General features: G+C 47.9%; 1 protein-coding gene across 2 annotated transcripts in view; it reads right to left on the bottom strand.

The window, feature by feature from the left end:
- Positions 1-12876, bottom strand: part of LOC135036631 (protein argonaute-1) — a 319574-nt gene that overhangs the window by 20702 nt on the left and 285996 nt on the right. For both annotated transcript variants that reach the window (XM_063954467.1, XM_063954468.1), the window contains one exon: positions 2099-2258. In XM_063954467.1, coding sequence (XP_063810537.1) covers positions 2099-2258 — 160 coding nt within the window. The remainder of the gene's footprint in view (positions 1-2098; positions 2259-12876) is intronic.

Below are 12876 nucleotides of genomic sequence, written 5' to 3'. Positions count from 1 at the left end.
CCCATGTTTGTATCTTATAAAATCTTGTATCGTGCTCTGCCTGGCGCAATGTGTATAATGACGTGCTCTGCCTGGCGCAATGTGTATAATGACGTGCTCTGCCTGGCGCAATGTGTATAAAGACGTGCTCTGCCTGGTGCAATGTGTATAATGATGTGCTCTGCCTGGCGCAATGTGTATAATGACGTGCTCTGCCTGGCGCAATGTGTATAATGACGTGCTCTGCCTGGCGCAATGTGTATAATGACGTGCTCTGCCTGGCGCAATGTGTATAATGACGTGCTCTGCCTGGCGCAATGTGTATAATGATGTGTTCTGCCTGGCGCAATGTGTATAATGACGTGTTCTGCCTGGCGCAATGTGTATAATGACGTGTTCTGCCTGGCGCAATGTGTATAATAACGTGCTGTGCCTGGAGCAAAGTGTATAATGTGCTGTATCTGGCGCATTGTGCATAGGAGGTTCTACCTGGTGCAAAGTGTATAAGCGGCATTACTATGTGGTCACGCCCCGTCCCCATGAAGCCACACCCCTAAAATTTTGCAGCGCGCCTTCGGCGCGCACCGCCTATACTTTCCATTCTGGAAGGTGGCACACCAATTCACTTTCTGCCTAAGGGCATCAAAATGTCTAATTACGCCTCTGGTGCAGGGGGTCCTGCATGCTACGCAGCATTGTCACCCCATCCCCCCCATCTTGCAACACTTTTGTAGTGTCCAAACAAGATTAAGATTAATACGAACCTTCATTCCAATGGGACCCAGAAAAAGACCGGTAGGACCCCAATTTTTAAAAGCGAGGGGTCCCTGGGACCCACTTTTTTTTTGGCTCAGCGCGATCACTGCGGCCCTCAACCAGTTTTATACCTTCAGAAAAACGTGTCTGCTGTAGGAGCACACTATTTTCACTTGCAGTGGCCCAACCACTTTTGTCTACATAGTGTATCAATAAATTTTCAGCTAGGATTAAAAGAGGCTAGGGCCTCCCAAAAACTAGTCAGTTATGTGTGTGAGTGAAGGAGAACGTAGTATACTGTATGTGCAATCACCTATAGATAGGTGATGTGGTATAAGGCGATATAGGTGAATAATTCAGTGGAGTAAGAAAACAAATACATAAAATGTATGTTTTAAATCATAAACAGTATTTCATAATAGCATACAGGTAATGTTTCTCATATATATATATATATATATATATATATATATATACACACACACACACACACACTATATATATATATATATATATATACACATACACACACACACACACACACACACACACACACACGTCTTCCATGTACAGACAAACTGTGCCAATATGCAAAACTGTGGTAGTTGCAAACAGAAAAAAAAGTTATGTGCGGTACGTATTCTCTGCTAGTATGGAGGCAGTGTTGCAAAGACAAGCCATGCAAAAGAGTTCTGTGCAAATATACAAGGTGGTGGCAATTACTAATTGAGAACAATCATAGATATTACCCATTAATATAAAGGCAACATTGCAAAAAAGAAGAGGAAAAAACAAAAACAAAAAAAAACAACACGTTTATCTTCCCAAATGAGAGAATGTTTGGAAAAGTAGAGCTTGAACAGTTAAATGAGCTGCAATCTGCTGTCCCCTATTTATCAACTGGCATTGAACAGGGGATGAGAGTTGCAGTAACACAGGCACAATACAAAAAAAGATTAGTGCAGCATCTTCTCTAAGGGGTAACCCTGTGAGTATACTCTGGTGCATGTGGCAGTGCAGGATAATATCAATCGAGAGCCGCTTTTTTCCTAATCCACTACCTATCATCATATTTAGGAGAGAACTAGCTAATATAACATTAATTAATTATTGTTCTCAGAGCAAACCTCCTGTGTGGCCCTTCTTCCACCCTGAGCCCTATGCTTACCGTATGACTCCTGATATTCAGACAGTGTATAATAGTGTGTGTATTGCAGTGACCAAATAATGGACAACACTCAACAACCTTTGAAAATGAAAATCTATAAATGTTAAATTACTTTGGCGAACAACTGATAACTCAAAACAACAAGTTTTCTACCACTGGTAAATTTATATATATTAAAAAAATAACTAGGATTACCGCTGATGAGGCACTAAGATGTTGTTGATACCACCCAGTTTTACATTAATCTTCAGGCACAAGTTGCTGAGGGTCTGTGGGGAGGTCTTCACCACATTCTTAACCTGGACACACTGGGTGGCCATACCAAGTAGAGTGTCACCAACACGTTTCACTTCAGCTAGAAACAAAGTAATTATATTTATGAAATGCTTTACCATACTACAAACTTTTCAATATTTTGTATTTGATAGAAGTTGCTTTTACAACAATTAAAACATTAACAGTATCTGATTTTTATGTATAAACATAATAAATAAAATGTAAACAAATGTTTAATGGTCAAGTAACGACACAAATTTATTTCATTATATTTCCATGAGTGCAAAACCACTGGGAATAGTAATATCGTGTCAAATTTTGAAGTGTTGAGAATTCTTCTCTACTATTAAACAAGTAATTATTATTAAATAAATGGTCGTTAACAACACATTATGCTCCAAGTGTCAAAAAAACAACAAGACCTGTTTTCAGACTGCATGGTATTACCCCACTTTCCTTTTTGTCTTCCCTCCCAGAGTTTTGTTTATCAAGAGCTTGGGAATGAAAAACAGTAGGTGGTGAGCAGTGGATGTAAAGAACAGGAGAGGAAAAACGAGATTTATGGTAAGAACTTATCTTTGTTAAATCTCTTTCTGCGAGGTACACTGGGCTCCACAGGGAATGACATTGGGGGTGTAGAGTAGGATCTTGATCCGAGGCACCAACAGGCTCAAAGCTTTGACTGTTCCCAGAATGATTAGCGCCGCCTCCTCTATAGCCCCGCCTCCGTGCACAGGAGCTCAGTTTTATGTTAACCAGTCAAATGCAGTAGCAGGCAAAAGAGACGACAACTGTTAGTAGCCACAAACACCACACACTCACGACAGGAGAGGGTGTCAGCGGCTAATGCCATACCAACTCAAAGAAGCTAAGTGCGTCAGGGTGGGCGCCCTGTGCAGCCCAGTGTACCTCGCAGAAAAGAATTTAAGAAAGGTAAGCTCTTACCATAAATCTTGTTTTCTGCTGCGGAGTACACTGGGCTCCACAGAGAATGACATTGGGGATGTCCTAAAGCAGTTCCTTATGGGAGGGGACGCACTGTAGCGGGCACAAGAACCCGGCGTCCAAAGGAAGCATTCTGGGAGGCGGATGTATCAAAGGCATAGAACCTTATGAACTGGACCGCCCAAGAAGGTCCAACCGACCGAGTAGAATGGGCCTTCATAGTAGCAGGAGCTGGAAGGCCAGCCTGTACGTAAGAATGTGCAATCACCATTCTAATCCATTCTAATCCATCTGGCCAGGGTCTGCTTGTGAGCAGGCCAGCCACGTTTGTGAAAACCAAACAGAACAAAGAGAGAATCTGACTTCCTGATGGAGGCAGTTCTCTTCACGTAGATACGGCGGGCCCGTACCACATCCAAAGACCGCTCTTTGGAAGACAAATCGGGAGAGGCCAAGGCCGGAACCACGATCTCCTGATTAAGGTGGAAAGAAGACACCACCATAGGTAAATATCCAGGGCGTGTTCTAAGAACCGCCCGATCACAGTGAAAAATCAGATAGGGAGACCTACAAGACAAGGCACCCAAATCCGACATCCGTCTAGCAGAAGCAATAGCTAGCAGAAACACTACCTTAAGGATAAGCCACTTAAGGTCAGCATATTCAAGAGGTTCAAATGGAGACCTTTGCAATGCCTCCAGAACCACCGACAAGTCCCAAGGGGCCACAGGTGGGACATGAGGTTGAATCCGCAACATACCCTGAGTGGCTTCAAGAGCCACGCCGTCAAAGCCAATCGGGCTAAATCCTGATATACACAGGGGCCCTGAACGAGGAGATCTGGGCGCTGCGGAAGTAGAAGGGGACGATCTATCAAGAGACTTTGAAGGTCTGAGAACCAATGCCGTCTGGGCCACGCTGGAGCGATCAGAAGTAGGATTCCTCCTCCTCCTTGTTTGAACTTCCTTATTACTCTGGGCAGGAATTGCCATGGAATTGCCAGCGCGTCCACGTACGCTGCTTGAGGATCCCTTGTCCTTGCTCCGAAGGCCGGAACCTTGTGATTGTGTCGAGATGCCATCAGATCCACATTTGGACGGCTCCACTTGTCCACGAGAGGTTGAAAAACTTCTGGATGGAGGCTCCACTCTCCGGCGTGTACGTCTTGACGACTGAGAAAGTCCGCTTCCCAGTTGAGGACCCCCGGAATGAACACTGCCGATATGGCTGGTAGATGGCATTCCGCCCACTGAAGAATTCGTGATACTTCCCTCATTGCCATGCGGCTTCGAGTGCCGCCTTGATGATTTATGTACGCCACCGTGGTGGCGTTGTCTGACTGTATTTGAACAGGTCTGTTATGCATTAGATGCTGGGCCAAGTTCAATGAGTTGAACACCGCCCACAATTCCAGAATGTTTATTGGGAGGAGAGACTCCTCTTTGGTCCACCGGCCCTGAAGGGAGTGTTGCTCCAACACCGCGCCCCAACCCCTCAGACTGGCGTCCGTCGTCAGAAGGACCCAGTTTGAGATCCAGAAGGGACGACCCCTGCTCAATCGTTGGTCCTGAAGCCACCAGCTCAGTGACAGGCGGACCTCCGGAGATAATGAGATCACACGAGACCTGAACCGGTGAGGCAGGCCATCCCACTTGGCTAGAATCAGCCTCTGGAGAGGGCGGGAATGGAATTGAGCGTACTCCACCATGTCGAAAGCAGACACAATGAGACCTAGCACTTGCATTGCCGAATGTATCGACACTTGCGGACGAGATAGGAAGCATCGAATCCTCTCCTGAAGCTTCAGGACTTTCTCCTGAGACAAGAACAACCGCTGGTTGTGTGTGTCCAACAACGCTCCCAGGTGCACCATGCTCTGAGCAGGGACCATGGAGGATTTCTTCCAGTTGATGAGCCACCCGTGGGCTTGCAGAAACCGGATAGTCAAATCTAGATGACGTAGGAGAATCTCTGGGGAATTTGCCAGGATCAACAAGTCGTCCAAGTACGGTAGGATCCTGACCCCTTGACGGCGGAGTACAGCCGTCATTACCGCCATAACTTTGGTGAAGACTCGCGGAGCCGTGGTCAAACCAAAAGGTAACGCCCGAAACTGGTAATGGAGGTTGCCAACCGCAAACCTCAGATACTGCTGATGCGACATTGCAATGGGAATATGCAGGTAAGCATCCTGTATGTCCAGTGAGACCATATAGTCCCCAGGCTCCAAGTCAATAACAACAGAGCGAAGAGTTTCCATACGAAACTTGGAGACCTTCACAAACTTGTTCAGGGACTTGAGATTGAGAAAGGGCCGGGAAGACCCATTTGGTTTCGGGACTAGAAACAGCGGTGAATAGAACCCCTTGCCTCTCTGAGCCAAAAGCACCTGTACTACCACTCCTGCATCCAGGAGGGACTTTACCACCGAATGCAGAGTCTCTGCCTTCACCTGATCTGAAGGGACATCTGTCAGGCAAAATCGATGAGGGGGACGATTCTTGAAGGATACGGCGTAACCTCGAGTGACGACTTCCTGTACCCAGGCATCGGAAGTGGTCTTCAGCCATTCCTGGGTAAACCCAAGAAGTCACCCCCCTCTGGGACCCCCCCCACCCCCATAGGGAGGCCCGCCCTGTCATGCGGCAGGCTCGTCAATCTTGGAAGCAGGCTGACGGGCAGCCCAGGCCCGTTTGGGTTTGGGCTTATTGGGTTTGGAAGTGCGAACCTGTTTTGGGTACGCCTGACCTTTTGCTTTCCCTGAAGGATAAAAGGAGCGAAAGGAAGTACTTTTAGCCTTCGGAACCGAAGGAGCAGTACTAGGAAGACATGCTGTTTTAGCAGACGCTAAGTCAGCCACTATCTTGTCAAGGTTTTATCCGAAAAGAATGTCTCCTTTGAAGGGGAGTACCACTGACCAGGACCTTAACCAGAGAATTCGGCGAGCCAAAATGGACGTAGTAGAAGTCTTGGCCGCCAGAATACCGGCATCAGAATCCGCCTTTTTAATGTAATGAGACGCTGTAACAATATATGATAGGCACCGTTTACCATGATCAGAAGCATTGGAAGGCAACCCCACCTCCAGCTCCTGAGCCCACGCTTCCACAGCTTCTGCAGCCCATGTTGCTGCAATAGTGGGCCTATGCACCGCACCGTTTGGGGTGCAGATTGCCTTCAAACAACCATCCACACGCTTGTCCGTCGGCTCTCTCAAGGACGTGACAGTAGTTACAGGCAGAGCAGAGGAAACTACCAGCCGCGCCACTTGCCAATCCACTGGCGGTGGAGATTCCCAATTTTTACGAAGCTCCGCAGCGAGGGGGTAGCGAGCCAGCATCTTCTTGTGAGGCATAAACCTCTTTTCTGGATTTTCCCAGGACTCCTGACGTATGTCAACTGGTCAGAGTGAGGTAAAAGTTGTTTAACCACCTTCTGACGTTTAAATCTGTCCGGTTTCTTAGGGGCAGTGACAGGCTCCTGTTCATCATCAACCTGAAGAATGAGCCTGATAGCCTCTAACAAGTCAGGAACATCCACCTGCGAAACAACTTCCCCATCAGAAGCATCAGGATCAGAATCTGTGGGGTCCGTATAAGCGCCATCCTCATCAGACGAGGTGTCTGGAATATGGGTGGATTGTGAGGAAGTAATTGCCCGCTTAGAGGACCCCTTAGTCTTAGGCGGGCGAGGGTTAGACTTTTGAGTAGTCAGCGATTGGTTCAATTGCTGTAACTGGTTGGACAGTTGATCTGCCCATGGCGGATTAACCGCGGGGACCATAAGCAGTTGTACCGGTACAGGAGGTCCCATAGGGGGCGTTAGTCTAGTTACCAGCGTATTTAATTATTTAATAGTGTGGAGAAGGTAGCCCAAGGTGGGTCATTATGCACACCCGATGCTACAGTCCCGCTAGGGGGCAAGGAACCCCAGAACCTGAACCCTCAGCTGCTATGTTATCCTCAAATGTGTCTGCAGCGTCAACACCACACAGTGTGGGATCAGCCACAGCTCCGTTGCCCTTTGTAGCTGACATAATCAAGTAGCTCAATGCAAGGCAACACAGTACAATTATCAGCAGCAAAATACCTGACAAGAACCCCTTGTGCAGTGTATCAGTAGTACAAACAGGGGATTCAAGAGGTATATTGTGACTAAAAATCACAGAGAAAAAACAGGATTTTAATACCTACCAGTAAATCCTTTTCTCCTAGTCCGTAGAGGATGCTGGGGTCCACTTATTGACCATGGGGTATAGACAGTTCCGCAGGAGCCATGGGCACTCTTAAGACTTTCAATGGGTGTGAACTGGCTCCTCCCTCTATGCCCCTCCTCCAGACTTCAGTTATAGGAAGACGGTCATTTCAAGGAAAGGATTTACTTTAATACTAGTGGTGAGATAAATACCAGCTCACACCTCAACCATGCCGCACATAGACGTAACACACGCCAACAAGCACGAATCAATTGCAGCAACAAGCTGAAACTAACATAACACAACTTGTGTATAACTAAACTGCAGGTAAAGCACGCACTGGGACGGGCGCCCAGCATCCTCTACGGACTAGGAGAAAAGGATTTACCGGTAGGTATTAAAATCCTGTTTTCTCATACGTCTTAGAGGATGCTGGGGTCCACTTATTGACCATGGGGTTTATACCAAAGCTCCAGTACGGGTGGTAGAGTGCGGATGACCCTGCAGCACAGATTGACCAAACTTGAGGTCTTCACATCGGCCAAGGTATCAAATTTGTAGAATTTTGCAAATGTGTTTGACCCCGACCAAGTAGCTGCTCGGCAAAGTTGTAATGCCGAGACCCCCCGAGCAGCCGCCCAGGATGAGCCCACCTTCCTAGTGGAATGGGCCTTCACCGACTTCGGCAACGGCAATCCAGCCGTAGTATGAGCGTGCGGAATCGTACTTCTGATCCAACGTGCAATAGTCTGCTTGGAAGCAGGACACCCAATCTTGTTGGGAGCATACAGGACAAACAAAGACTCTGTTTTCCGAATTCGAGCTGTTCTAGCGACATAAATCTTCAAAGCTCTAACCACATCTAGAGACTTTGACTCAGTGAACGTGTCAGTAACTACTGGTACCACAATAGGTTGGTTTATGTGGAAAGAAGAAACCACCTTTGGAAGAAAATGTTGGCGAGTTCGCAACTCTGCCCTATCTTCATGGAAAATCAGGTAAGGGCTCTTGTGAGACAAGGCCCCCAATTCAGACATCCGCCGTGCGGATGCCAATGCCAAAAGCATCACCACTTTCCAAGTGAGAAACTTCAACTCTATCTCTCGTAGAGGCTCAAACCAATCCGATTTAAGAAACTGCAACACCACATTAAGGTCCAATGGTGCCACTGGAGGCACAAAAGGAAGCTGGATGTGCAGAACGCCTTTCACGAAAGTCTGAACCTCTGGAAGAGAGGCCAATTGTTTTTGGAACACTGACAAGGCCGAAATCTGGACCTTGATTGACCCCAATCGGAGGCCCGCCTCCACACCAGCCTGCAGAAAATGGAGAAAACGTCCCAAGTGAAACTCTTCCGTAGGAGCCTTCTTGGATTCACACCAAGACACATACTTTCTCCAAATACGGTGGTAATGTTTCGACGATACTCCTTTCCTGGCCTGAATAAGGGTGGGAATGACTTCTTTCAGAATACCCTTACGGGCTAGGATCCGGCGCTCAACAGCCATGCTGTCAAACGTAGCTGCGGTAAGTCCTGATACAAGCACGGCCCCTGCTGCAGCAGGTCCTCGCGAAGAGAAAGAGGCCGAGGATCTTCTATGAGCAACTCCTGAAGATCTGGGTACCAAGCCCTCCTTGGCCAGTCTAGGGCAATGAAGATTGCTCGAACCCTTGTTCTTCTTAGGATCCTGAGAACTTTTGGGATCAGCGGAAGTGGAGGGAAGACATACACTGACTGGAATACCCACTGGGTCACTAACGCATCCACTGCTATTGCTTGAGGGTCTCTCGACCTGGAACAATATTTCTGAAGCTTCTTGTTGAGACGAGATGCCATCATGTCTACTTGAGGAACTCCCCAAAAACTTGTCACCTCTGCGAAGACTTCTTGGTGGAGGCCCCACTCTCCTGGATGGAGATTGTGTCTGCTGAGGAAGTCTGCTTCCCAGTTGTCCACTCCCGGAATGAAAATTGCTGACAGAGCTTTTGAATGCCTTTCTGCCCAGAGGAGGATCTTTGTCACCTCTGCCATTGCTGCTCTGCTTTTCGGTCCGCCCTGCCTGTTTATGTACGCGACTGCTGTTACATTGTCCGACTAGATCTGCACGGGATGATCTTGAAGAAGATGTACCGCTTGTCGGAAGCCGTTGTAAATGGCTCTCAATTCCAGCACGTTTATGTGAAGGCAGGCTTCCTGACGTGACCATTTTCCTTGGAAGCTTTCCCCCTGAGTGACAGCTCCCCAGCCTCGGAGACTTGCATCCGTGGTTACCAGGACCCAGTCCTGAATCCCGAATCTGCGTCACTCTAATAGGTGCGGACTGTGTAGCCACCACAGGAGTGAAATCCTGGCTTTTGACGACAGGACTATTTTTCGGTGCATGTGAAGGTGGGATCCCGACCACTTGTCCAACAGGTCCCACTGGAATTACTCTGGCATGGAACCTGCCAAACTGTATGGCCTCGTATGCCGCTACCATCTTCCCCAACAACCGAATGCACTGATGGATCGACACACTGGATGGTTTCAATAATTGTTTTACCATTTTCTGGATTTCCAGAGCCTTTTCCACCGGAAGAAATACTCTGATCTTCCGTGTCCAGAATCATCCCGAAAAAAGACAATCTTGTTGTCGGTTCCAATTGTGACTTTGTAACAGCTGCTCCCTGGATCTCGCCTTTATCAGGAGATCGTCCAGATAAGGAATTATATTGACTCCTTTTTGACAAAGGAGGACCATCATCTTCGCCATCACCTTGGTGAATACCCTCGGCGCCGTGGAGAGACCGAAAGGTAACGTCTGGAACTGGTAATGGCAATCCTGAACCGCAAATCTCAGATAGGCCTGGTTAGGAGGATAAATTGGAACATACAGGTAAGCATTCTTGATGTCTACCGACACCATGTAATCCCCCTCCTCCAGACTGGAAATCACTGCCCGGAGTGATTCCATCTTGAACTTGAACCGTTTCAAGTAGAGATTCAAATTTTTTTAGGTTCAGGATCGGTCTGACCGAGCCGTCCGGCTTCGGAACTACAAAGAGGCTTGAATAAAACCCCTCCCCTTGTTGCGGCAAAGGCACCAGGACTACGACCTGGTCCTGACATAATTTTTGGATTGCCGCTGTTACTGCTTCTCTATCTGGAAGAGAAGCTGGCAAGGTTGATTTGAAAAATCGGCATGGGGGAACGTCTTGAAACTCCAGCTTGTATCCCTGGGATACTATTTGCAATACCCAGGTATCCAGGCCAGACAGAATCCAACCTTGGCTGAACAGTTTGAGACGTGTCCCCACCCGAGCGGCCTCCCGCAAGGGAGTTCCAGCGTCATGCTGAAGATTTGGCAGAAGTAGGGGTAGATTTCGGCTCCTGGGAACATGGAGCCGGTGTGGGCTTCTTCCCCTTCCCGCAAAGAAGGGGGAACCTCTCGCTCTTTGTATTTATTGGGCCGAAAGGACTGCATGTGTGTGTGTGATAGGTCTTTTTTGCCGGTGCAGGTGCAGAGGGCAAAAACGTTGTCTTACCTGCGGTAGCCGCCGAGACTAATGCATCCAGACCATCGCCAAATAAGGTCTCACCTTTATATGGAGAGCCTCCATGTTTCTTTTGGAATCCGCATCCGCGTTCCACTGGCGAATCCACAATGCCCGCCTAGCTGATCCCACCATGGTAGCGGCTTGTGAACTCAAGAGTCCAATATCTTTCATCGCTTCTAGCATGTAGGCGGCAGCGTCTTTGATATACCCTAACTTAAGGAGTATCTCATCTTTATCAACCGTGTCAGTTTCCGATGACACGCTGTCTGACCATTTTTCAATAGCGCGACTGACCCACGCGCAGGCAATAGTGGGTCTGAGCAGTGTACCATTGGCAACATAAATGGATTTCAATGTAGTTTCCATCTTACGGTCAGCAGGCTCTTTTAGTGAAGCCGTGCCAGGTGCAGGGAGGATAACCTTCTTTGTCAAGCTGGATAGTGCACTGTCTAACACGGGGCGATTCCCATTTTTTCCTGTCCTCTGCTGGGAAAGGGTAAGCTACCTGAATCCGCTTAGGAATATGACATTTTTTCTCAGGATTCACCCACATCCATGCAAAGAGAGCATTTAGCTTGTGGGAAGGAGGGAACGTGACTTTGGATTTCTTTTCCTTACATAAATAAGCCTTCTCCTGAGGTACAGGCGAGGCTTCTGTAACTTCCAACACGTCCCTTATAGCCACAATCATATATTTGTATATTGTATATTTTTTTCCAATTTATGATCTATTTCTCTAGAGTCACTATCGTCGACACAAGAATCAGAGTCTGTGTCGGTATCAGTATTCACAAATGGTCTCTTATGTGACCCAGAGCCTGAAGGAAGAACTGAGTCCTGAAAAATCACATCTTCCACAGATTTTCTCCTGCATTCAGCCTGAGATTCTGACTTATCTAACCTCCTGTTAATAAGATGCATACTGTCACGTATTTCTTTCACCCATGCAGGCTCTTGGTGTGCCGGCAGCGCCACCACATTACAACTGTGTGTCCCTAAAATGCCTTCCTCCGGGGAGGAACTCCCTGCCTCAGACATGCCTTACACGTGTACAGCACACACTCACAGACACACTGGGACTTATAAGGGGACAGACCCACAGCAAAATCTGTCAGAGGGACACAGTATAGGAGCAGCCAGTCCACAACCCCAGCGCCAGTATGTAATGTCTGTGAACACAGAATGCCCACAGACAACAGCGCTTTTACACAGTAATTCACACTAGTAATGCACCAACAAACGCTTTGTGCCCCTCTTATTTGCACCATGTACTTGTTGCCAGAAGTGGAGGAAAGGACCAGCGTTGTCTCTGCAGCTGAGGAGAGAGAGGAAATGGCGCTGAGCAGTGTGCTGGCTGCTTGAGGAAGAAGCTCCGCCCCCGCAAATGGCACGTTTTTCACTCAGCAAGGTCTGTTAATAGTTATACTGGCGGGGGTAGGGCTGTGCCAGCGGCATGTTATGCCCCCTTTGCGCCAGTTTAAGGTAATATTTTGCTGCCCAGGGCGCCCCCCCCCGCGCCCTGCACTGCTCTGTGTGTAGCAATGGCGTGCTGCGCTCCCGCCAGCCACGCCATACCTCAGCCGTCACTTTAGTTAATAGAAGATCTATCTTCTCATACTCACCTGTCTTCAGACTTCTGGCTCTGCGAGGGGGGTGACGGCGTGCTGTAGGAGTGAGCATCTAGGCACAGCTAGCATTCAGTTCCCTTCAGGAGCTAATGGTGTCCTGTCAGCCAGAAGCAGAGCCATGAAACTCTTCAGGAAGTTGGTTCTGCTTCTGCTCCCTCAGTCCCACGAAGCAGGGAGTCTGTTGCCAGCAGTTCTCCCTGAAAATAAAAAACATAACATAAGTCTTTTTCAGAGTAACTCAGTAGAGCTCCTCAGAGTGCATCCAGTCTCCTGGACACATTTCTAAAACTGAAGTCTGGAGGAGGGGCATAGAGGGAGGAGCCAGTTCACACCCATTGAAAAGTTTTAAGAGTGCCCATAGCTCCTGCGGAACCGTCTATACCCCATGGTCA

Source organism: Pseudophryne corroboree, chromosome 2 (genome assembly GCF_028390025.1).
Source record: "Pseudophryne corroboree isolate aPseCor3 chromosome 2, aPseCor3.hap2, whole genome shotgun sequence".
NCBI classification, from domain to species: domain Eukaryota; kingdom Metazoa; phylum Chordata; class Amphibia; order Anura; family Myobatrachidae; genus Pseudophryne; species Pseudophryne corroboree.
This window is presented reverse-complemented; position numbering and strand designations above follow the sequence as displayed.